The 27,647-nt window shown below is 37.5% G+C and overlaps 1 protein-coding gene across 2 annotated transcripts in view; it reads left to right on the top strand.

The window, feature by feature from the left end:
• Window positions 1–472: 472 nt before the first annotated feature.
• Window positions 473–27,647, top strand: part of camta2 (calmodulin binding transcription activator 2) — a 49,251-nt gene continuing 22,076 nt past the window's right edge. The window contains exons 1-11 of one of the 2 annotated variants that reach the window (XM_077218744.1): window positions 473–524; window positions 7,032–7,132; window positions 7,814–7,917; window positions 8,628–8,695; window positions 10,116–10,251; window positions 11,312–11,383; window positions 16,162–16,312; window positions 17,058–17,183; window positions 19,200–20,854; window positions 22,386–22,512; window positions 24,510–24,644. In XM_077218744.1, coding sequence (XP_077074859.1) covers window positions 7,090–7,132; window positions 7,814–7,917; window positions 8,628–8,695; window positions 10,116–10,251; window positions 11,312–11,383; window positions 16,162–16,312; window positions 17,058–17,183; window positions 19,200–20,854; window positions 22,386–22,512; window positions 24,510–24,644 — 2,617 coding nt within the window. In that variant the 5' untranslated portion in view covers window positions 473–524; window positions 7,032–7,089. The remainder of the gene's footprint in view (window positions 525–7,031; window positions 7,133–7,813; window positions 7,918–8,627; window positions 8,696–10,115; window positions 10,252–11,311; window positions 11,384–16,161; window positions 16,313–17,057; window positions 17,184–19,199; window positions 20,855–22,385; window positions 22,513–24,509; window positions 24,645–27,647) is intronic. The other variant, XM_077218743.1, reaches the window with a different exon arrangement.

Here is a 27,647-nt window from a genome sequence, read left to right as displayed (position 1 = left end):
ATAACAATATACAAAAATACAACACGTAAAAAGAAAACAATAGGCTACAATTTCGCCAGGGGAAGCTTACGGACCATTACAAAGAGAAAGAAGACCATATGTTGACAGTTTTAATTGCCTTTTTGTTGTTGGAACCAGAAATCAGATTAAAATAATGTACAACTTCATGGAGAAACAGTACAAAATTAGGGTTTTTAGCGCTATATTTGGACTTATGAATGTGAAATTTTGCCAAACGAATTAATACATTTATAATGAAGTACATCTTATCTTTAGTTTGACTTTCATAAAAACAAAACACAACATTCTTCCATAATAAGGCTCTCTCTCTCTCTCTCTCTCTCTCTCTCTCTCTCTCTCTCTCTCTCTCTCTCTCTCTCTCTCTCTCTCTCTCTCTCTCTCTCTCTCTCTCTCTCTCTCTCTCTCTCTCTCTCTCTCTCTCTCTCTCTCTCTCTCTCTCACCCCCTCCCCCGGTGACGTCAGTGGTGTGAAGAAGAAGATGGCGGCGCTCGTGAAGGCGGAAGGTAAGTTGCGGACCCGTTTCTGTTACGGTGACGCGTTACTGTCAGCGCGCGAGCTGCCGTTATTCAGAACCTGTTCGCACGGTTCGGTCCGGTCCCGGTGCGTGTGTGTGTTTCTGTTACTCCTGCATTAGTGTTTCGTGTGTGTGTGTGTGTGTGTGTGTGTGTGTGTGTGTGTGTTTATCCCGTCAATCAGTGTGTGTGTATGTGTCAGTCCGGGGCCTTGGGGTTTGTCATATATATTTATGTTTATGAATAAAATAATTAAACTCATTCAGATGGTTTCGTTCGGTCCGGTCTGCGTCGACACGCCTGTCTGTACATGTGTGTATGATTGGGTCATTATGGGTGTGTGTGTGTGTGCGCAGGAAACGCTGTGTTTATGGCTCTTATAAAAAGTATTATCATATTTTTGTACACGGTCGTGATTTTTCCCTGTATTATTGTTTAAATACTATGGTGAATATTGTAATAATTCAGTAGCATGGTCTGATACAATAATACTGGTATTTTTTCAAAATCGTTTTATTTTGAGATTACGGCATTAATAAACAACTGTCATTTGCCCAATAAACATTTCTCATCATCTAAAATGTACTGACATTAATACACATTTATATAATATATTTTGGATTACATATATGGATTACATCATATACTCTGCTGTCTGCATATCAGCATCAATATTACATTATATTAAAAGGAACTTATAAATCGTTTGTCATAAATATTAGGTCATGTCGGATGACCATGTGACTGTTTTTGTGTGTTAATCAATTGGAGGCGGGGCTATGCTGAATCTAGAGTGCTGATTGGAGGAAAATGTTTGTTGTGTGAGGAATCCTGTAGGCTGATATTCCCTGATCTGTGATCAAGTTTGTGAAACTGATATTTTGGTTTATATAATCTGATTGATTGAACCACATTTGTTAAAAAAAAAAAAAAAAAGCCGGTGATGGAACATTGATTTCTATATGCATTATTGTTTGCAAATGATAAAATATTCGTTTTGTAAATAAAGGTGAAATGTGAGTCCGCTACAATGACACTTGTATGTTAATTTTCTAAGTTTTACATGCACTGATGTCTGTCAATCCAAACGAAAGTTCTGTTTATTGAACATATTGGTTTACATGTGAATTCCATCCATTCTGAGCTTTTTTTATTTTACAGAATTTAATCAGAAGTGTCCATGTTCTTTTATTAATAATATTAAAATAATACAATTTCAGCATTCCGCATGTTTTATGAATGTACTTCAGGGATCCTGCTCTTTTTATCTGATGAATATCCATGACTTTCCAAGTCGTTCCTGATTTACCAGATTAAGGATAAGGATTTTTACTAGGGATGAACAATATATCGGCCACCGTATCAGTATCGGCCAATATATGTTCATTTTTAATGTTATCGTTATCGGCCTGATAAGAAAATTAAAGCTGATAAATAATGTATTATTTTCCTTCAGATGAGACACTGTTGAGGCACTGTTACACATGATGATTTTAAATTGCTTGAAATATGATTGGAATCACTTCAAAAAAGTAAAATACTCAGTTCAGTGCAACATGTGCAGCGCAAATCTGTCATATCGGCTTCATGAAGTTATAATGAGAACATCATAATTGTGTGTTTTGGGACATGGATTTTAATGATGAGACTTTTGTTTTTGTAATCACACTCAAAAATCATATAAAAATTTGGATTTAGAATAGTTAGCCAATATATCGGTTATATGCTTTCAAATAACAAATTATCGGTATCGGGCAAGATGTTCATATCGGTGCATCCCTAATTATTACAAATAATTTTACGCACAATTTTGACCTGATATAAAATTTTAGAGCTTGGCATTACTATAGTTAAATGTGTATTCATTATAAGCTTATTTGAATTCAGCTTTTGTCATCTTGCAGCATCAGTCGATCATAGAGAAAGAAAGCTTACGATGCTTTTTAGGAAACGCAGCAATGTTGATCAATGAAATCATTTAAAGAACCTCTTTGAAAACATCACTTTGCTATATAATTTGGTGACACTAGTGGCACAGATATTACACAATTCTTGTTTTTAATTGTGGCACATAAAAAGTGTAAAAATAAACTGTATCTTATGTTGTTTATGAAGACCTTAATCATTAAGCTCTGGATTTGTCTGGGTGTGAATGTTTGTCGATTCGCTCTGGCTTATAAATGTAATGTTTTATGTATTTAATCAGATCTTTTGTCATCAAATGGGAAGCAGATATCATCAGGACACGTTATACAAGAGAACGTGAATATTTCTGTCTGCGTGAGCGAGTGTGTGCTGGTTTCTCTTTGAGGCTCGCACCTCAAACCATTAAACCAGCTGGAGGAAATACATCATTATTATATAAAAGAAGTGTGTGTGTGTGTGTGTGTGTGTGTGAGAGAGAGTATATTTGATCACCCACTGCTGTGGTTACTAGGCAACACAGGCGGCAGATCCGGAGAGAGAGACAGACTTTCTATATAAATTCATCAGCATTCTAGTTTTGTTATTTATTTTAATCCTATTTTTATCGGGTATAGCTTTTATTTTTTTATTTTATTTTTTTATATTTCTTTATATATATATATATATATGTATGTGTAGTCTTGCCTTGTTACTGCAAGTCCTGTGTTTGTAAATATTGTTACTGACAATCACAACAATGCAACTGTGGTGATAGATAGATAGATAGATAGATAGATAGATAGATAGATAGATAGATAGATAGATAGATAGATAGATAGATAGGTAGGTAGGTAGATAGGTAGGTAGGTAGATAGATAGGTAGATAGGTAGGTAGATAGATAGATAGGTAGATAGGTAGGTAGATAGGTAGGTAGATAGATAGGTAGATAGGTAGGCAGGTAGGTAGATAGGTAGGTAGATAGATAGGTAGGTAGATAGGTAGATAGGTAGGTAGGTAGGTAGGTAGATAGATAGATAGATAGGTAGATAGATAGGTAGATAGGTAGGTAGATAGATAGGTAGATAGGTAGGTAGGTAGATAGGTAGATAGATAGGTAGGTAGGTAGGTAGATAGGTAGGTAGGCAGGTAGGTAGATAGGTAGGTAGGTAGGTAGATAGGTAGGTAGGTAGATAGATAGGTAGATAGGTAGGTAGGTAGGTAGATAGGTAGGTAGGTAGATAGATAGGTAGATAGGTAGGTAGGTAGGTAGGTAGATAGGTAGATAGGTAGGTAGCAGGGTGGGAAATTAGCACCCGCCACCAGCCAATGGCTGGTACTTTTTCAAAGTGGCGGGTGACTTTGCCTTGTACCAGCCACAGTGGCGGGTAGATTGTAAAACATGTTTTTATTGGTTACTATTTAAAACATTCCTTGTAACGGATTGGACATCTTTTGTCAAAGAATGCTGTTGCTAAGTAACAATAATGCACTTTTGTCGAGTAACTAATTTGATTGGTTTTCAGCGCTGTGCGTCACGGACACAGCGCACGGACACGGCGCTGAACGGACCGTGACACATATAGCTGAGCTGAGGTAGCCTACAGACGAAAGGAAAATTAAAAAAATGTGGCGACATATACCCGGTGTTAAGAGGGCCGCCACGGAGTCAGCAGTAGCTATGAATGTACAAACTGTTGAGGGCGAAGTAAATAAAAAGTGAAGGTACTTTTCGAACAAGTGGCGCATTGATGACGAAGGGAAAACGAGGGAATGGTTAGCCTACCTTCCCGTCGAACAGTCCATGCACTGTACTTACTGTCGAACCTATGCGTCGTCCGAAAATGCAAACAATTTGTTCATTAGAGGAACAACTAACCTTAAAATAGAGTCAATAATGAATATGACCAATTCTATTCAGAAACGTCCATGCGATCGGCAAAAAGGGCAGACCTTTTCGGGACTACGTTTGGATGTGCAAGTAAGTAAATTACTAACTTGAAGTTGTGTTTTGTGATGGCTAGATAGCTATCGTTTTTTTAGTTTAGCGATAGTTTTAGCAGCCGCGAGGATAGGAGCCGATACCGTGGGTGCTCTGGAGCTCGATTATGTGTCAGTTAAACTTTTCGTCTCCAATCCTATCTGTATTTGTGAGAAGTGGTGCTGTCCTGAGTTGAAAGATAGCCTACTTTATGGCTTTATTATCGAGTTAACCCTCTGGGGTCGACAAACGCGCTGGCGCGTTTTGCTGGATTTCTTTTCAAATAGCAGCAAAATACATTTAAATACTCCATCATTTATGGTCATACAGACTTAACTAATATTAAAAACTAAACTGTAAAATAACCATGCATAAAATTATCTCAAAAATACAAACATGTACATATGTTGCTCACATATTATGGTAACCCTGTTTGTGCTAAATAGTGCTTTTTCTTTTTTTTAAAAAGGGCATGCGCCCGTGAGCATCCACGGAGGAAAACATAAATTGGTGCCTGAGTGCAGCATAACTCATATTGTTAAATGGATAAAACGAATTACATATTTGTAATGGACGTCATTGTCATCAAAGTCACAGTTCTCATTCATAAATTTGAATTCCCAAAAAATTGGCTAGTAGATAATACAAGTGGCTGGTAAAATTTGGAATCCAGCAGCCACTGTGGCTGGTGGGCAAAAAAAGTTAATTTCCCACCCTGGTAGATAGGTAGGTAGGTAGATAGATAGGTAGACAGACAGATAGATAGATAGATAGATAGATAGATAGATAGATAGATAGATAGATAGATAGATAGGTAGGTAGGTAGGTAGGTAGATAGATAGATAGATAGGTAGATAGATAGGTAGGTAGATAGATAGATAGATAGGTAGATAGATAGGTAGGTAGGTAGGTAGGTAGATAGGTAGGTAGGTAGGTAGATAGATAGATAGATAGGTAGGTAGATAGATAGATAGGTAGGTAGATAGATAGATAGATAGATAGATAGATAGATAGATAGATAGATAGATAGGTAGGTAGGTAGGTAGATAGGTAGGTAGATAGATAGATAGGTAGGTAGGTAGGTAGGTAGGTAGATAGATAGGTAGGTAGGTAGATAGATAGATAGGTAGGTAGGTAGATAGGTAGGTAGGTAGGTAGATAGATAGATAGATAGATAGGTAGACAGATAGATAGGTAGGTAGATAGATATATAGATAGGTAGACAGATAGATAGATAGATAGGTAGGTAGATAGATAGATAGATAGGTAGGTAGGCAGGTAGATAGATAGATAGGTAGACAGATAGATAGATAGGTAGGTAGATAGATATATAGATAGGTAGACAGATAGATAGATAGATAGGTAGGTAGATAGATAGATAGATAGGTAGGTAGATAGATAGATAGATAGATAGATAGGTAGGTAGATAGATAGATAGATAGGTAGGTAGGCAGATAGATAGATAGATAGATAGATAGGTAGGTAGGTAGATAGATAGATAGATAGGTAGGTAGGCAGGTAGATAGATAGATAGATAGATAGGTAGGTAGGTAGATAGATAGGTAGATAGATACTGTTGTTGAAAGCAAACTGTTAATAAATAAATACAAATGTAATATAAAAAGATTGAAGTAAACATATGAGAGTTTTTTATCCCTGAGGGACTTATATAACAAAACAGAGTTCACCAAAAATTTATAACAGAACAGAGGTCAAAAATCGGCATTTCTAAGATAAAAAAGACATCACTCTTCTTATGTCGTAAATAAATAAAAGAAAACATAGAAAGGGGTAATTTATAAATGAACATTAACCAAAAACTAATGCTTTAAAAGATATTCATTAATTTAATTTAAAATACCTGATTTAAAATGTAATACGTGTTACATACGTGAGCAAATGGTAATGTACACAACCTTGTTGTAAAGCTTACAAAATAATAATCCCCACTATACACCCCAAAATCATAACATTTTGCCCCACCACTTTTGAAGCGCCACCCTTGATTTACGTACATATAAACTAGCAATGCACCGATATGAACATTTTGGCAGATACCGATAATCCTTTATAGCCTATTTGAAAGCCGATAACCGATATATTGGCAGATAAATCTAAATCCAAATTTTGATTTAATTTTTGAGAGTCTGATTACAAAAACAAGTCTCACCATTTAAAGCCATGCCCCAAACACACAATTATGACGTTCTCATTATAATTTTTATGAAGCTGATAAGACAGATTTACGCAGCACTGAACTGTATTTTCCAATCATATTTCAATCAATTCAAAACCATCATGTTGAACGCTTTGCATCTGAAGTGTCTCAGCTGAAGGAAATAATACATTATTTATCGGTTTTAATATATCGGCCAAATTTTCTTATCAGGCCGATAACGCTAACATTAAAATGATCATATATCGGCCGATGCCGATATGGTGGCCGATATATTTTGCATCCCTAATACAAACACAAATCAAGTGCATGCGTTTAGTAAGCCGTGTAATAATGAACCTTGTATTACAGCCTCTTACAGTAAGTGCATGTTTTCTGTGTGTGTGTGTGTGTGTGTGTGTGTGTGTGTGTGTGTGTGTGTGTGTGTGTGTGTGACAGTGTTGCAGTTTAGTCCTCCCTGGATCGTGTGACTGCCCTCTGCAGGCTGAAGGAGTTAATGAACTTCACCATGAACAACAAGGACACCACGACAGAGTCAGGTCAGGCTCTCACACACACCTTTAAAATATTCATGCATGTCCACTAGAGCCGCACGATTCTGGAGAAACTGAGAATCAAGTGAGTAAAAAAGAGAAAGAAAAAGAGATTATGATTCTCCCGCGATTCTGAAATGACAACTAAACAAAAGAACGTAATTTACTAAATGCTCTGACAAAATGTAAAAAATATTTAATTAATTTGAAATAAAAAAAATGTTTTACTCAATCACTCACTCATAAAGACTTTCATTACTGGATGAATCTATTGAGTGTATGATTAAATGACAAACACATTTTTAATAGTCACCTGTCGCCACCTACTGGTGTAACGATGTAATGATAAAATCATTATTTGAAGCCTCAAATTTCTATTAAAAGTTGATTTACTCTACTTTGATCACTACTGTAAACCTCAGTGTTTATATCCGATCCGTAAACTTTTATCTTAGTTCTTCTGTGATAATCTGAATGATTGTAAGACAGAAATAATGAAACTGTATGCTTGGAAAGACTGTTTGTGATATAACGGCTCTCTCTGGATCAGAACACAGATCTGAATGTTCCTGTGATCGGACTTGTCAAAGGTTTAATAGACAGAGCCGAATCGTTCCCAGTATCAAGCAGAATCATATTAAAAGCAATAATAATCAGTGATGCTGAACAGTGTTTTGCGTGATGCAGAGACCAGCGCTCAGATGAAAGTGTTTTTACCCAATAAGCTGTTGGAGTGTTTGCCTCGCACAACGACTTTACCCAAAGAGAGACTGCGCTGGAACACAAACGAGGTGTGTGTGCCACCATTATAGCTTTTATTACAGTTTTTATTTCTATATTTTCTGTTTTCACCTCAATTAGTGATGCACCGATATGAAGTTTTTGGCCGATATCAATAACCGATAATTAATTTTTACAACTTTCCTTACCAAAAAAATGTTTTCAAAATTTCAAATTTCATATTTCAAAAGCATCATGTTGATCAGTGGGTGTCTGAAGTGTCTCTGCTGAAAGAAATGATCCATTATTTATCGGCTTTAAAATATCGTCCAAATTTTCTTATTGGACCGATGACGATAACATTAAAAATGAACATACAAGCCAATACCGATATGGTGGCCGATATATCGCGCATCCCTAACTTTAATTTTAGTTAACGTTTTTGGCATTTTTATTATTATTGTTTTTAATGTTTTGCAGTTTACATTTATTTTATTTCAAGTTCCAATTTTTATTTTTTTATGATTTTAGTGTTAGTTTTAGTTAATGTTAATAACCCTGAACACAAAACAATTTTTGTCATTTTTGAAAAAAGAGGTGAAAAAAGTACAGAATTGAAACATACATTCAGGGAAGTTTTTTTATAGTCTTTATGTGCAAAGTCAGTAAGTTTAAGTCCAATTCAATAACATTAACTAGCATTTTCAGGGGAAAAAACCCTCTTTGGGTCAAACCGGCTAGATTATAATGCAAGGGTATCGTGTGTTTGTTTGTGTTTCAGGAGATCGCATCCTTCCTGATTTCTTTTGACAGACATGACGAGTGGCTTTCCTGCAGCCTTAAGACCAGGTCAGTTATGTGTGTGTGTGTGGGAGTGCGTAGATGAGCGTCAGGGAACGACAAATTTTTTTTCTTTCATTTTTGACCGAAATTAAATTTGGTAAAGGTTTTGGCATTTGCTATGTGAACATACACACACACACACACACACACAAATCATGGACATGTTTCGAAAAGGTTAAATGGTCCTAAAAAATTTCATCACACTTATTTTTTTTTTTTAGATATCAACCTCAAATTTGGAGCACAACTTGTTTAGATTAATGGCTTTGATTTTCTCACAGTTTTAGAGTAAAATATGTTTATGAAAAAAATTATATTTCAAATAAAAATATATTTTTGTGCATTTTCATAAAAATAAACGTAAACATTTTTTAAGTTCACTTTAAAAAAACAAAAAAAATTCCACTTATAATCTGCCAAGTGCTGTCTTTAAAAACAGACCAAACTTCAGTCTGTGCTCCAAAACATTCAAGATTTATGACGATTTAAGCTGGAAATTTAATTGGTGAATAAATGGATTATAAACTACTACATAAATATAATTGAGTACTGTAAAAATACAAAATATTAAATAAAAAATATAATTGAACTAAAATACAATGAAGAGTATTTATTTCAATTAATAAAAATTCAAAATAACATAAGATATGTCTTGTTTAATGAAAAACTGATAAACATTTTGTGCTTAAAACAAGAAAAAAAATCTGCCAATGGGGGCAGAAAAACTTGTTTTCTATTTAAATTAAATGTATTTTCTTGATCCCACTGGCAGATTTTTTTTTACGTTTATTAAAACCTAATATAAACATTATAAACCTAATGTTTATCAGTGTTTCATTAAACAAAACATATCTTATGTAATTTTGGATTTTTTTTTATTGAAATGAATGCACTGTATTTTAGTGCATGGAACTCATTTAATTTATTTATATTTTTAAATCATTAAACAAGACTTGATTTAAGAATATTTAGATATTTGTTCCGGAAAACAAGACAAAAATACTGAATAATAAAATAATTTTGTTTGCTGTGTAAGAAAAGTAAATGTTTTGACCTGTGAAAAATGTCAACAGTAGAAGTTTTAAAAACAACAAACTCAATCTTTAATGTCGATACTGAGAACATGTCTAAATACACACCTGACATAGGTAACAGTTATAGAAATAAAACATTCAATCTGAAATGAATATGTATAAGACTGTCATTATATTCCTTATTAATATCCTTCATAAGGAAATAGTTGGCTATGTGTGAGTGGTCAAACAATCATGACAATTGTGTGTCTGTCATGCCAGTGTTTTAGTTGCCTGTATTACTCTAGTGAATATAGAATTAATAGAATTGTATTTTGACTCAAATATATCCATCGCGTTTGTGACTGAAATAGATGTTTTGTGTGTGTGTGTGTGTGTGTGTGTGTGTTCAGGCCACAGAACGGTTCAATCATCCTGTATAATCGCAAGAAGGTAAAATACCGGAAAGATGGATATTGCTGGAAGAAGAGAAAAGACGGAAAGACGACGAGAGAGGATCACATGAAACTGAAGGTTCAGGGCATGGAGGTGAGAGCGCCACCTTGAGCTCGACACACGCGTGTGCATTCAGACTCTGATTTTACACTGCCCTTCAAAAGTTTGAGATCGGTGAGAGTTTTTATGTTTTTAGAAGTCTCTTCTGCTCACCAAGGCTGCATTTATTTGATTAAAACACACACACAAAACAGTAATATTTTGAAATATTATTACAATTTAAAATAATGGTTTTCGATTTGTAATATATTTTAAAGTGTAATTTATTCCTGTGATCAAAGATGAATTTTCAGGATCATTACTCCAGTCTTCAGTGTCACATGATCCTTCAGAAATCAGTATAATATGATGATTTGATGCTCAAGAAACATTTATGATTATTATCAGTGTTGAAAACAGTTATTTACATTTTTATTTCAGGATTTTTGATTGATAGAAAGCTCAAAAGAATAGAAGCTTTTGTTACATTGAACACTACTGTTCAATAGTTTGGGGTCAGTAAGAATTTGTATTTTATTTTTTGGGCGAAAGAAATAAAATAACTAAATACTTCTATTCATCAAGGATAAATTAAAATGATCAAAAGTGACAGTAAAGACATTTATAACGTTACAAAATATTCTATTTCAGATAAATGCTGTTCTTTTGAACTTTCTGTTCATCAAAGAATCCTGTAATAAAAATGTAAATAACTGTTTTCAACTGATAATAATCATAAATGTTTCTTGAGCATCAAATCATCATATTATACTGATTTCTGAAGGATCATGTGACACTAAATGGAGTAATGATGCTGAAAATTCAGCTTTGATCACAGGAATAAATTACACTTTACTATATATTCACATAGAACACAGTTATTTTAAATTTTCACAATATAACAGTTTTTTGTTGTTGTTGTATTTTTAATCAAATAAATGCAGTCTTGATGAGTAGAAGAGACTTCTTTTAAAAACATAATCTTACTAATCCCAAACTTTTGTACGGCAGTGTGTATTTGAGATTTGAAATGTTCACAAAATACAGTAATATTGTTAAACTGATTTGTGATATGTGAGGATATACAGCTCACACATTTCTGTCTCTGCCGCAGTGTCTTTACGGTTGTTATGTTCATTCCTCCATCGTCCCAACATTCCACAGGAGATGCTATTGGCTGCTGCAGGTTAGTGATCAGGAGTGTGTGATCAGGAGTGTGTGATCTGGAGTGTGTGATCTGGGGTGTGTGATCTGGAGTGTGTGATCTGGAGTGTGTGATCTGGAGTGTGTGATCTGGAGTGTGTGATCTGGGGTGTGTGATCTGGAGTGTGTGATCTGGAGTGTGTGATCTGGAGTGTGTGATCTGGAGTGTGTGATCTGGAGTGTGTGATCTGGAGTGTGTGATCTGGAGTGTGTGATCAGGGGTGTGTGATCTGGAGTGTGTGATCTGGGGTGTGTGATCTGGAGTGTGTGATCTGGAGTGTGTGATCTGGAGTGTGTGATCTGGAGTGTGTGATCTGGAGTGTGTGATCTGGAGTGTGTGATCTGGAGTGTGTGATCAGGGGTGTGTGATCTGGAGTGTGTGATCTGGGGTGTGTGATCTGGAGTGTGTGATCTGGAGTGTGTGATCTGGAGTGTGTGATCTGGAGTGTGTGATCAGGAGTGTGTGATCTGGAGTGTGTGATCTGGGGTGTGTGATCTGGAGTGTGTGATCTGGAGTGTGTGATCAGGAGTGTGTGATCAGGAGTGTGTGATCTGGAGTGTGTGATCTGGAGTGTGTGATCAGGAGTGTGTGATCAGGAGTGTGTGATCAGGAGTGTGTGATCTAGAGTGTGTGATCAGGAGTGTGTGATCTGGAGTGTGTGATCAGGAGTGTGTCATCTGGAGTGTGTGATCTGGAGTGTGTGATCAGGAGTGTGTGATCTGGGGTGTGTGATCTGGGGTGTGTGATCTGGAGTGTGTGATCTGGAGTGTGTGATCAGGAGTGTGTGATCAGGAGTGTGTGATCTGGAGTGTGTGATCTGGAGTGTGTGATCTGGAGTGTGTGATCTGGAGTGTGTGATCAGGAGTGTGTGATCTGGAGTGTGTGATCAGGAGTGTGTGATCAGGAGTGTGTGATCTGGAGTGTGTGATCAGGAGTGTGTGATCTGGAGTGTGTGATCTGGAGTGTGTGATCTGGAGTGTGTGATCAGGAGTGTGTGATCTGGGGTGTGTGATCTGGGGTGTGTGATCTGGAGTGTGTGATCTGGAGTGTGTGATCAGGAGTGTGTGATCAGGAGTGTGTGATCTGGAGTGTGTGATCTGGAGTGTGTGATCTGGAGTGTGTGATCTGGAGTGTGTGATCAGGAGTGTGTGATCAGGAGTGTGTGATCAGGAGTGTGTGATCTGGAGTGTGTGATCAGGAGTGTGTGATCTGGAGTGTGTGATCTGTTCAGTTCAGTTCAGTTCATCTTTATTCATTTCCCGAAGGCAATTTGGTTGAAGCAAAACAGGCATACACATAAAAACACTGTCATACACATTCACAAATAAATACATTTACATAGAGTTTAAAAACTTTACAACTGATGGAACAAATGAATTTTTAAAACGATTCGTTTTACTAAGCGGCATTCTATACCTACTACCAGACGGAAGAAGATTGAACTCATGATACAGGGGGTGAGAAACTTCTGACAGAATGTTCTGTGCTTTACCCAAAGCCTGTCTCTGATATAACTGAGCCATGGTCATCTGCTTCATCCCCATTATTTTATTTCCTTGATTTACTATCCTCTCATATCCTGGAGTGTGTGATCTGGAGTGTGTGATCTGGAGTGTGTGATCAGGGGTGTGTGATCAGGGGTGTGTGATCTGGAGTGTGTGATCTGGAGTGTGTGATCAGGAGTGTGTGATCTGGAGTGTGTGATCTGGAGTGTGTGATCTGGAGTGTGTGATCAGGAGTGTGTGATCAGGAGTGTGTGATCAGGAGTGTGTGATCTGGAGTGTGTGATCAGGGGTGTGTGATCTGGGGTGTGTGATCTGGAGTGTGTGATCAGGAGTGTGTGATCAGGAGTGTGTGATCTGGAGTGTGTGATCTGGAGTGTGTGATCTGGAGTGTTTGATCAGGAGTGTGTGATCAGGAGTGTGTGATCAGGCAGGAGTGTGTGATCAGGTAGGAGTGTGTGATCAGGAGTGTGTGATATGGAGTGTGTGATCTGGAGTGTGTGATATGGAGTGTGTGATCTGGAGTGTGTGATCTGGAGTGTGTGATCTGGAGTGTGTGATCAGGAGTGTGTGATCAGGAGTGTGTGATCTGGAGTGTGTGATCTGGAGTGTGTGATCTGGAGTGTGTGATCTGGAGTGTGTGATCTGGAGTGTGTGATCTGGAGTGTGTGATCAGGAGTGTGTGATCAGGAGTGTGTGATCTGGAGTGTGTGATCAGGAGTGTGTGATCAGGAGTGTGTGATCAGGAGTGTGTGATCAGGAGTGTGTGATCTGGAGTGTGTGATCTGGAGTGTGTGATCTGGAGTGTTTGATCAGGAGTGTGTGATCAGGAGTGTGTGATCTGGAGTGTGTGATCAGGGGTGTGTGATCAGGGGTGTGTGATCAGGGGTGTGTGATCTGGAGTGTGTGATCAGGAGTGTGTGATCTGGAGTGTGTGATCTGGAGTGTGTGATCTGGAGTGTTTGATCAGGAGTGTGTGATCAGGAGTGTGTGATCTGGAGTGTGTGATCAGGCAGGAGTGTGTGATCAGGAGTGTGTGATCTGGAGTGTGTGATCTGGAGTGTGTGATCTGGAGTGTGTGATCTGGAGTGTGTGATCTCGAGTGTGTGATCTGGAGTGTGTGATCAGGGGTGTGTGATCAGGGGTGTGTGATCTGGGGTGTGTGACCAGGGGTGTGTGATCTGGGGTGTGTGATCTGGGGTGTGTGATCTGGGGTGTGTGATCTGGAGTGTGTGATCTGGAGTGTTTGATCAGGAGTGTGTGATCTGGAGTGTGTGATCTGGAGTGTGTGATCAGGAGTGTGTGATCAGGGGTGTGTGATCAGGGGTGTGTGATCAGGGGTGTGTGATCTGGGGTGTGTGATCTGGGGTGTGTGATCTGGAGTGTGTGATCTGGAGTGTTTGATCAGGAGTGTGTGATCAGGAGTGTGTGATCAGGAGTGTGTGATCAGGAGTGTGTGATCAGGAGTGTGTGATCAGGAGTGTGTGATCAGGAGTGTGTGATCAGGAGTGTGTGATCTGGAGTGTGTGATCTGGAGTGTGTGATCAGGAGTGTGTGATATGGAGTGTGTGATCAGGAGTGTCTGATCTGGAGTGTGTGATCTGGAGTGTGATATCTGGAGTGTGTGATCAGGAGTGTGTGATCTGGAGTGTGTGATCTGGAGTGTGTGATTAGGAGTGTGTGATCAGGAGTGTGTGATATGGAGTGTGTGATCAGGAGTGTGTGATCTGGAGTGTGTGATCTGGAGTGTGTGATCTGGAGTGTGTGATCAGGGGTGTGTGATCAGGGGTGTGTGATCAGGGGTGTGTGATCTGAGGTGTGTGATCAGGGGTGTGTGATCTGAGGTGTGTGATCTGAGGTGTGTGATCTGGAGTGTGTGATCAGGAGTGTGTGATCTGGAGTGTGTGATCTGGAGTGTGTGATCTGGAGTGTGTGATCAGGGGGGTGTGATCTGGAGTGTGTGATCAGGGGTGTGTGATCTGAGGTGTGTGATCTGAGGTGTGTGATCTGGAGTGTGTGATCAGGAGTGTGTGATCTGGAGTGTGTGATCTGGAGTGTGTGATCTGGAGTGTGTGATCTGGAGTGTGTGATCTGGAGTGTGTGATCAGGGGTGTGTGATCAGGGGTGTGTGATCTGAGGTGTGTGATCAGGGGTGTGTGATCTGAGGTGTGTGATCTGAGGTGTGTGATCTGGAGTGTGTGATCAGGAGTGTGTGATCTGGAGTGTGTGATCTGGAGTGTGTGATCTGGAGTGTGTGATCAGGGGTGTGTGATCTGGAGTGTGTGATCAGGGGTGTGTGATCTGAGGTTTGTGATCTGAGGTGTGTGATCTGGAGTGTGTGATCAGGAGTGTGTGATCAGGGGTGTGTGATCTGAGGTGTGTGATCTGAGGTGTGTGATCTGGAGTGTGTGATCAGGGGTGTGTGGTCAGGGGTGTGTGATCAGGAGTGTGTGATCAGGAGTGTGTGATCAGGGGTGTGTGATCTGGGGTGTGTGATCAGGAGTGTGTGATCAGGGGTGTGTGATCTGGGGTGTGTGATCAGGAGTGTGTGATCTGGAGTGTGTGATCAGGGGTGTGTGGTCAGGGGTGTGTGATCAGGAGTGTGTGATCAGGAGTGTGTGATCAGGGGTGTGTGATCAGGGGTGTGTGATCTGGGGTGTGTGATCAGGGGTGTGTGATCTGAGGTGTGTGATCTGAGGTGTGTGATCTGGAGTGTGTGATCAGGAGTGTGTGATCAGGAGTGTGTGATCTGAGGTGTGTGATCTGAGGTGTGTGATCTGGAGTGTGTGATCAGGGGTGTGTGGTCAGGGGTGTGTGATCAGGAGTGTGTGATCAGGAGTGTGTGATCAGGGGTGTGTGATCTGGGGTGTGTGATCAGGAGTGTGTGATCTGGAGTGTGTGCCACACATCTGTCCAATTAGAAGCCAGGATGAATGCATATAAAAGAAGGAACTGTTGTAATGACATATTTTAATAATTACACATATTTTATACACATTACATATTTACAGTGAATAAAAAATAAAAGAATACCATACAATACAAATAATAAAGTTACAAGTAAACAGGGAGAATACTGCTAGAGAATTCTGAATTATAAAATTAACTGTGTGTGTGTGTGTGTGTGTGTGTTTGTGTGTGTGTGTGTGTGTGTGTGTGTGTGTGTGTGTGTGTGTGTGTGTGTGTGTGTGTGTGTGTGTGTGTGTGTGTGTGTGTGTGTGTGTGTGTGTATGTGTGTGTGTGTGTGTGTGTTTGCAGAACCCAGACATCGTGCTAGTGCACTATCTTAACGTGCCGTCGCTGGAGGACAGTGTGAAGTCGTGTGGTCCAGTGTCCTGTGCTCTGACCGACCGGCGGGACAGTCTGCGCTGGAGCCGAGACGAACTGCTGTCGCAACTCAAACCAATGTGTGAGTGACCAATCACACGCCTGATCAATGAGCGATCGACCAATCACACGCCTGATCAATGAGCGATCGACCAATCACACGCCTGATCAATGAGCGATCGACCAATCATACGCCTGATCCATGAGAGATTGACCAATCACACGCCTGATCAATGAGAGATTGACCAATCACAGGCCTGATCAATAAGTAAATCATCATAGATCTGAATACAATGGCAAAAGCACACTACAAAATGACTAAAACCAACTAAAATGAAAATAAAAACTAATTCGAAATATATAAGAGGACCTATTATACTTTATTACACTTTTTCCATCTTTAGTGTGTAATGTTGCTGTTTGAGCATGAAAAAGTAAGTTCTTCTCTATATCAGTGTCAGAGTTTCTGAACTCTAAAACGCCTCCATTGTATCTTGAGTTTCTTCCGGGAACGAACACGTCACAATATTCCTCATTCTAATGATTCATATGCAGAATAAAGGGGCGGGGCCTGGTGGAGTTAGTTAGTAGTATGTTGAAACTGGCGGTTATGGAACGGGGCGGGACTTTCCCAAAATTAATAATAATAAACCCTTCTTGCATCAAATCATCATATTATACTGATTTCTGAAGGATCATGTGACACTGAAGACTGGAGTAATGATGCTGAAAATTCAGCTTTGATCACAGGAATAAATTACACTTTACTGTATTTTCACATAGAAAACAGTTATTTTAATATTATATATCTGTGTGTGTTTGTTTAGTCCACAGTTTGAAATGGTCTTGTGGAGGCAACGGTGCCGTCGATCTCTCTGTGGAGCAGATGGTGCAACAGATCCTAGAAACACAACAGACCAAACCACAGCCACGAACACACACCTGCCTCTGCGGTAACACACACACTCCTGTCACCCGACACACAACTCAACACACTCCTCCTGCTTTTTATTCTCATCTAATGATGTTCTCTAGCTCATATCCCCCACAGAAAACTGCTTGCATTTTTACATTTTTAATCAAACATTTTAGTATGTTTATTTAGCTTTTCTGAGTAAACTATATATTTTTTTGTCATGTGACCACAGGAGGTCATCATTGATAACTGCTTATGGAGAAATACTTTATGCTAAAAACTAGTGCTGTGAAATTGATTAATCGCATCTAACATTAAAAGTTTGTAAATATATAATATATGTGTGTGTGTGTGTGAATATATATATATATATATATATATATACAGGTGAAAGTCGAAAAATTAGAATATTGTGCAACAGTCCATGTATTTCAGTAATTCAAATTAAAAGAGGAAACTAATACATTTAGTATATATAACTATATACAGATGCATGATTATACTTTTCAGAGGGCTGACATTTCTGTATTTAAAATACTTTTTTTTTTTATTGATTTCATGTAATATTCAAATTTTCTGATGTTTTGAATTTGGGGGATTTCATAAGCTGTAAGCCATAACGATATTCTAATTTTTCGAGTTTCAATTGTATATATATATATATATATATTAAGTATTCACTTTTTCCACATTTTGTTATGTTACAGCCTTATTCCAAAATGGATTAAATTAATTATTTACATTTACATTTATTCATTTAGCTGACGCCTTTATCCAAAGCGACTTACAATTGCTATATATGTCAGAGGTCGCACGCCTCTGGAGCAACTAGGGGTTAAGTGTCTTGCTCAGGGACACATTGGTGTCTCACAATGGATTCGAACCCGGGTCTCTCACACCAAAGGCATGTGTCTTATCCACTGCGCCATCACCACCCCTTAATTTATACCCCATAATGACAACGTGTAAGAAGTTTGTCTAAAAATTTGCTAATTTATTAACAAATAAAAAACGAAAAAAATCCCATGTACATAAGTATCCACAGCCTTTGCCATGACAGTCAAAATTGAGCTCAGGTGCCTCCAGTTTCCACTGATCATCCTTGAGATGTTTCTACAGCTGGACTGGTTTCCACCTGTGGTGAATTCAGTGGATCGGACATGATGTGGAAAGGCACACAGAAACATTTCTGTGGCATTGAAGGTCCCAATGAACACAGTGGTAGGGATGGGCAAATGAAGGCTTTCCCCTGATTGTTCAGGGAAAACATTTGAAGCATCAAGTGTGGAAAACAGCGCCACCTTGTGGCAGGTATTGCTGCCATTATGGGGTATTGCTTGTAGCATTTTTAGGAAATTAATAAATCCGTTTTTTCAATAAGGCTGTAACATAACAAAATGTGGAAAAAGTGAAGCGCTGTGAATACTTTCCAGATGAACTGTATATACAGTATATATATTTACAAATTTTAATGTTAGATGTGATTTATCGCGATTGATCGATTTGACAGAACTTCTAAAAACTTTTTTGCACAGATTTATGTTAATCAATAACACTCAATTATGTTAATTTTAACTGAAATAAAAATGAAATGAGGTACAATATTGTGTGAAAATAATTAAAACTGAAATAAAATTGATAAAAATTATATAGACATTTAAATTAATAAAAATTCAAAAAATTACAAAAGGTTAAAATGTAAACTATGACTCAAATAGATGCAGACATAAACGTATGCCCGTTTATGTCATGCATTCCTCATAGTAGTTAAACATACTCCATAACTTCACACATTAGAGCTAATAAATAAAACTTCTGAGTTGTACATATTAGAGAAAATGTTTCCAAGGTATTTGAAGCTTAAATGAAATAAATTTTAATATATTAAATAAGAAGGCTGTTATGTTAAACAGTAATAATGTTTCACAATATTACTGTTTTTACTGTATTTTTGACTTTTGATAAAATCTTTCAAAAAACATTAACATTAATTTCACCGACGCTATACTTTTGAACAATAGTTTTATTGATCTTCCACTGATGTTTTCTACAGCATCTCCCGGATCCAACATTCCTCATCGCTGCAACAGCACAAAACATCGCATCATTTCCCCCAAACTGCCCACCCCTTACCCCGCCCTCACGGAGCTGCAGAATCTGGCCAATGAGGGCTCAGGAGCAGAGGTTGGGCGAGAGGCGGGACCAGGCGATGCGTTAGTTGCTGTCGCGCCTTCAGAGAGAAAGCAGCCGCCTGAAGACCGGATCGAGGACATTGTGGGCGTGGCTTCCCCATGCTCCGCCTCTTCCTCGTCGTCTTCGAGTCCGCCACAAACGCAGCGGGCGGCGACAATCGCGTTGAGCAACGGAAATGGTTCCCAGCGTGGATTAGCAACGGTGGCGCTGCCGCAGAACGCGGTAATCGTGATGACGACGGCGGCGCCGGTAGGCCGTGGATGTGGGGAGGAGCCAAACGGCGAGACCCGACTGTCACTCACTCGTGCCGGTGGACACCTAGTTTTATCTCCTGTCCCGCCTAAACAAGACACGCCCTCTCCGCCAAGCTCCACCTCCCCACCGAGCCCCATCCCGCCGAATCAGGGCGTGGCCACACTGTCACTCACTCTACTTCCCAGCCCTGTGATTGGAGGACTGCTGCTGACCGATCGCATTATCCCAGAAGCACCCGGGACGCTCCTCCACCCGTCATCCCCTTCGCCCTCGCTTCTTCCGTTCGACCCCGATTCGTTCCTCAACAGCCCCAAACAGGGCCAGACGTACGGAGGCCCCGCCTCCATCTCCGCCTCTTCCTCCCCATCTCCGCCCCCTCCCACATCTCCTCAGCCTCCTTCTCTCGCTCTCTCTCTCTCTCCCACTTCTCCCCCGTCGTCTCTCTCTTCCCTCTCCTCTGAGACGGAGAGGAAGAGTATTCCTGGTCGTCCCGCCTCCAGTCCCGCCTCTTTTTCATTTTCGCTCTCTCCGACGCGAACTACTCCTGCGCTGCTCCCAATGTATCTCGAGACATCATTAGGGCTTGATTCGTTGAGTCCCTCACTTTCAGTCCCGCCCACAAACGGCAGAGCTCCTCCCAACGGATTCAATGCTCAAGCCACGCCCACTCATCTATTAACCAATCAGCTCTCTCCTTCCCAACACGTCAACAACCAACTGGCAGCCGCTAACACAACCACCTCCCTCGAAGTGCTGCCGACCAATCAGCTTCAAGAAGGAGAAAAGGTGGAGCTTATGCAGTCAGAGCTTCAAGTGCAATCCTGTCTTTTAACAACACACTCCATGTGCATTCAACCACAGAATCTGACTCCGCCCCAAGCCACACCCACAAACGTGACGCCCATACAGGTTAAAGAGGAGCAGTCTCCGCCCACTCATTATGATTCAGAAGTGACGCCCATGGACACCACCCACTGCGCCCATATAGACGGCGAGGAGGCGGGGCTTACGTTTGACTCCACCTTCCCTGACTTAATATCTGAGCTGATCACAGAGGAGGCCGTAAGCCACGCTCCCGCCCCGACTCCGCCCATTTACCCCATCAGGTACATGGTCCCGCCCCAGCCGACGCCATCCACCTCGTTCCTGCCCTTCCCGCTCCTCACACACACACACTCGCTCGCGTCAGGTGGCGCGCCGGAGGAATCCCAGCGCTTGGCCAACATCACCGACTTCTCACCGGAGTGGTCCTACCCGGAGGTATGAGTCTTTTACGTCGCTTCTTTAATCAGTGGAAATTGGTTGCGAATTTCCTTTAAAATAACTGCACAAACAAACTCCGTGAGGTGAACGATTACTATTTTCTGAAGGTTAAGCATTTTTCTTGTTTTCTGGGGAAATGAATAAAAATTAAGTGAGTTTTTGCTTAAAACAAGCTAAATTATCTGCCAATTGGGAGAGAAAAATAATGTTGTTTCTGTTTGAATTATGATTATATTTCTCACCCCATTGGCAGATAATTTTGCTTTTTTTAAGCATCAACTCACTTAATTTTGATTAATTCCCCCGGAAAACAGGACATAATATCTTATCTCATTTTACTCATCTAGTAAATGCATCTCGATTTAAGAATTTTTAGATATTTGGGCTGTAAACAAGACAAAAATACTAAGTAAGAAAAGTATTTTTTGCCTGATGTACTTATAAAATGTGTTTCTGCTCATGTTTTGTTTATGTAACGCCATTGTTATTTTAGAAATATATATATATATATTAGTGCTGGGCAACGATTAATCGCATCCAAAAGAAAAGTTTGTGTTTACATAATAAATGTGTTTGTCCTGTGTATAATTATTTTGTATATATAAATACACACACATGCATGTATATATTAAGAAATACTTGCATGTATATACTGTGTATATATTTATGTATAATCTATATATATGCCTGCATTTGTGCAAACTTTTGGCAAACACAATCTTTTATTTTGGATGTGATTAATCGCGATTTATCGTTGCCCAGCACTGATACTTGAGAATCAAAATGACATAAGATAAGTGAAAAATGCATCAAAGTGAAGAGCAACACTTTTTATGCTTAAAATAAGAACAAATATCTGCCAGTGAGGTCAGAAAAATACATTAGCAGATATTTTTATCGTTTTAAGTTTTGTCACTTAATTTTGATTAGATGTAGATGATGTAAATGTAGATGTAGATGTAGATCTAGATGTAGATTAGATGTAGATGATGTAGATTAGATGTAGATGATGTAAATGTAGATCTAGATGTAGATTAGATGTAGATGATGTAAATGTAGATGTAGATCTAGATGTAGATTATATGTAGATTAGATGTAGACGAAGATGTAGATTAGATGTAGATTAGATGAAGATATAGATGTAGATTAGATGTAGACGAAGATGCAGATGTAGATTAGATGTAGATTAGATGAAGATATAGATGTAGATTAGATGTAGACGAAGATGCAGATGTAGATTAGATGTAGATTAGATGAAGATATAGATGTAGATTAGATGTAGACAAAGATGTAGGTGTAGATGTAGATTAGATGATGTAGATGTTTCTGAAAACACTTTTCAGAAAACAAGACTTCATATTTTAAGTAATTTGTATCTTGATTTAAGAATGTTTAGATTTTTTATTTCAGTTTTAGTTAGTACATCAAGTTAAACTAAATGAAAACAAGAACTGTAGCTGAAATGAAACCGGTTTATGTTTTTGATATGTTATTTCAGTCTCAGTTAACTATGATAACCCTGTTTCAGGGAGGAGTGAAGGTGCTGATCACAGGCCCGTGGTCGGAGACGGACAGCAGATACTCGTGTGTGTTCGATCAGAGTCGTGTTCCTGCCTCTCTGATTCAGCCGGGAGTCCTGCGCTGCTATTGTCCTGGTGAGCCAGATGGGGGCGTTCACACCTTCAGTCTGAGAAACACAGGAGTGTCACTGCAGAAACATCTACATCTACATCATCTAATCTACATCTACACCTACATCTAATCTACATCTACATCTTCATCTAATCTACATCTGCATCTTCGTCTAATCTACATCTAATCTGCATCTTCGTCTAATCTACATCTAATCTACATCTGCATCTTCGTCTACATCTAATCTATATCGTCATCTAATCTACATCTACATCTAGATCTACATCTACATTTACATCTAGATCTACATTTACATCATCTACATCTAATCTACATCTAATCTACATCTAGATCTACATCTACATTTACATCATGTACATCTAATCTACATCTAGGTCTACATCTACATCTACATCTAGAACTACATTTACATCATCTACATCTAGTCTACATCTAATCTACATCTGCATCTTCGTCTACATCTAATCTATATTGTCATCTAATCTACATCTACATCTAGATCTACATCTACTTTTACATCTAGATCTACATTTACATCATCTACATCTAATCTACATCTAATCTACATCTAGATCTACATCTACATCTACATTTACATCATGTACATCTAATCTACATCTAGGTCTACATCTACATCTACATCTAGAACTACATTTACATCATCTACATCTAATCTACATCTACATTTACATCATCTACATCTAATCTACATCTAATCTACATCTACATCTAATCTACATCTAGATCTACATCTACGTCTACATCATCTACATCTAATCTACATCTACATCTAATCTACATCTAGATCTACATCTACATCTACATCTACATCTACATTTACATCATGTACATCTAATCTACATCTAATCTACATCTAGATCTACATCTACGTCTACATTTACATCATCTACGCACAAATTTGATGATTATGGCTTACAGCTTATGAAAACACCAAATTCAAAATCAGAAAATTAGAATATTACATGAAATCAATAAAAAAGGATTTTACAGAAATGTCGGCAGAAATATAGTTATATACTAAATAAATGAGTTTCACCTTTTAATTTGAACTACTGAAATACATGAACTGTTGCACGATATTATAATTTTTCGAGTTTCAGCTTTATGGCTTTGATTTTATAGCAATTTGAATGCCAAATTATTTAGCAAAATATATATTTTGAATAAAATAAAATGTTTAGTTCAGTACATTTGCTTTATAGTAAACTTAAGCTTCTATGATTTTTTTACACTTTCATTTTTTAAAGTGTTTTCACTTCTGTAATAAAAGGATCTGTGCTCAAAAAGGGGGTCGACAGTTAACAGGTTAAATGCTGAAAATAAGCGGTGTATACACTAATACACAGTTTCCTCTGTGTGTGTGTGCGTGTATGTTTGTGTGTGCGTGTGTGTGTGTGTGTGTGTGCCTGCGTGTGTGTGTGTGTGTGTGTGCGTGTGTGCCTGCGTGTGTGTGTGTGTGCCTGCGTGTGCGTGTGTGCGTGTATGTTTGTGTGTGCGTGTGTGTGTGTGCGTGTATGTTTGTGTGTGCGTGTGTGTGTGTGTGTGTGTGCGCGTGTGTGCCTGCGTGTGTGCCTGTGTGTGCGTGTGTGCGTGCGTGTGTGCCTGCGTGTGTGTGTGTGCGTGTGTGTGCCTGCGTGTCTGTGTGTATGCGTGTGTGTACGTGTATGTGTGTGCGTCCGCGTGTGTGTGTGTGTGTGTGTACACGTGTGTGTGTGCGTGTGTGTGTGTGTGTGTGTGTGCGTGTGTGTGTGTGTGTGCGTGTGTGCCTGCGTGTCTGTGTGCGTGTGTGTGTGCATGTGTGTGTGTGTATGTTTGTGTGTGTGTGCGCGTGTGTGTGTGTGTGTGTGTGTGTGTACACGTGTGTGTGTGTGTGTGTGTGCGTGTATGTGTGTGCGTGTATGTGTGTGTGTGTGTGCGTGTGCGCGTGCGTGTGTGTGTGTGTGTGTGTGTGTGTACACGTGTGTGCATGTGTGTGCAGCTCATAAAGCAGGTCTCGTCGCTCTGCACGTGTTGATGGACTCCATCACCGTCTCCTCATCTGTGCTGTTCGAGTATCGCGCTCGCAACGCCTCGTCCTTACCGAGCTCACAGCTGGACTGGTTATCACTGGATGGTGAGCACACACACACACACACACACACACACACACACACACACACACACACACACACACCTAAACCTACCCATCACACACACACACACACACACACCCCTAAACCTACCCATCACACACACACACACACACACACACACGCACACACACACACACCCCTAAACCTACCCATCACACAGAACTTTCAGCATTTTTACATTTAAAAAAAACAAACACTTTTTACTATGTTTATTAATCAATTTACCTTGGGATGACCAGCAAAAAGTCCTCATAAAGTAGGAAATCTCAAGTTTTACTATTCTTGTGGGTATATTTGGTCCTCAAAAGTATAACTAAACATGCCCTCACACACACACACACACACACACACACACACACAGTGGTCGTGAGAGAAGAGAAATGACGGTCATAAGAGCAGAACAACAGAGATGAATTGTGATCAGAAGTGATAGATGGCATAAGAAATATGAAAGTAATAAAATAAAACAAACCTACTTATATTATTGTCTTATATTACAGAACAAGTGAACTCAAAGCTCATGAGCATTTAGTGGTTCTCAACAAGGGGCCGGAAGGATGACTTTGAGTTCATATATTACAATCATTAACACCACTACTCTAAGTTAAAGTAGTCATGAAAGGAAAGTTAGGCTAGTCTTTTCTTCTCTCTAGTGCCGTATATCCCAGTGAAACGCTTCTGAACAAGAACACATGTGGGCGGGGCTTGATTTTGTCCGTGGGGAGTTGATTGGATGCTATTGGCTGATCTCATGTGAGTGACAGGTTCACATCATCAGATGATGATGTGATGTGTGATGATGATGTGACGCCCAGAAGAGGAAGTTATTCTGATTCAAGATTATGAGGGACACGAGTTTAACACAATAATGATGTGCACCGATATATTTCAACATTCAAAGCAAAAAAATAAATATTTGTCATAATTACAGCAGAAATACATAAATAATGCCTTTGCCTGTATGAGGCCAAAAGGTTGAGAAGTGCTTTATTAGAGATAGTTTATGATTTATTACTGGTCTATCATCACTACAGTCTGTTATGAGCTTTAAAGAGCTGCGCGCCGTAACTGATCCGGCGTTATTGTTAACTTCATTTTCATCAACTGAAATGGAGATGAAATAAATAAAAATATAAATATTTGATGAAAAACTTAAAAACTTTAATGAAAATTAAGTATAAACATTCCAGTCCAAATATCAAAAAAATCTTAAATCAAGAAGCATTTACTAGAGAAGTAAAATGACATAAGAAATTATATCTTGTTTTCTAAAAATTTTTTTTTTTTAAATCAAAATTAAGTGAACTTTTGCTTAAAACAAGCAAAATGATTTTTGCATGTTTCAAACAAGATATAATATCTTTTGTCATTCGACTTATCCAGTAAATGCTGCTCGATTTAAGAATTTCTTTATATTTGGACTGGAAACAAGACAAAAATACTCGCTAAGAAAAGCATTTTTTGCAGTGTAAAACTTAAACTAAAATTAAAATAAAAACATAAAAATAAAAGCTAATTCAAAATATTAATAAAAACTCTAATAGTATATATAAACAATACATATAATATATTGATAAATAATAGTGTATATTAACAATACATATAATATATTGATAAATAATGGTATATATTAACAATACATATAATATATTGATAAATAATAGTGTATATTAACAATACATATAATATATTGATAAATAATGGTATATATTAACAATACATATAATATATTGATAAATAATAGTGTATATTAACAATACATATAATATATTGATAAATAATAGTATATATTAACAATACATATAATATATTGATAAATAATAGTATATTAACAATACATATAATATATTGACAAATAATAGTATATATTAACAATACGTATAATATATTGATAAATAATAGTATAAATTAACAATAAATACAATATATTGACAAATAATAGTATATATTAACAATACATATAATATATTGATAAATAATTGTATATATTAACAATACATATAATATATTGATAAATAATAGTGTATATTAACAATACATATAATATATTGATAAATAATAGTGTATATTAACAATACATATAATATATTGATAAATAATAGTATATATTAACAATAAATACAATATATTGACAAATAATAGTATATATTAACAATACATATAATATATTGATAAATAATAGTATATATAAACAATACGTATAATATATTGATAAATAATAGTATATATTAACAATACGTTTAATATATTGATAAATAATAGTATATATTAACAATAAATACAATATATTGACAAATAATAGTATATATTAACAATACATATAATATATTGATAAATAATAGTATATATTAACAATACGTATAATATATTGATAAATAATAGTATATTAACAATACATATAATATATTGACAAATAATAGTATATATTAACAATACGTATAATATATTGATAAATAATAGTATATATTAACAATAAATACAATATATTGACAAATAATAGTATATATTAACAATACATATAATATATTGATAAATAATTGTATATATTAACAATACATATAATATATTGATAAATAATAGTATATATAAACAATACATATAATATATTGATAAATAATAGTGTATATTAACTACATATAATATATTGATAAATAATAGTGTATATTAACAATACATATAATATATTGATAAATAATAGTATATATTAACAATACATATAATATATTGATAAATAGTTTATATAAACAATACATATAATATATTGATAAATAATAGTATATATTAACAATACATATAATATATTGATAAATAATAGTATATTAACAATACATATAATATATTGACGAATAATAGTATATATTAACAATACGTATAATATATTGATAAATAATAGTATATATTAACAATAAATACAATATATTGACAAATAATAGTATATATTAACAATACATATAATATATTGATAAATAATTGTATATATTAAC

Source organism: Siphateles boraxobius, unplaced genomic scaffold (genome assembly GCF_051911475.1).
Source record: "Siphateles boraxobius isolate OS27281-9 unplaced genomic scaffold, OSU_SipBor_1 77, whole genome shotgun sequence".
NCBI classification, from domain to species: domain Eukaryota; kingdom Metazoa; phylum Chordata; class Actinopteri; order Cypriniformes; family Leuciscidae; genus Siphateles; species Siphateles boraxobius.
Note: the sequence above shows the minus strand (reverse complement) of the source record. Positions and strands in the feature narration are given on the sequence as shown.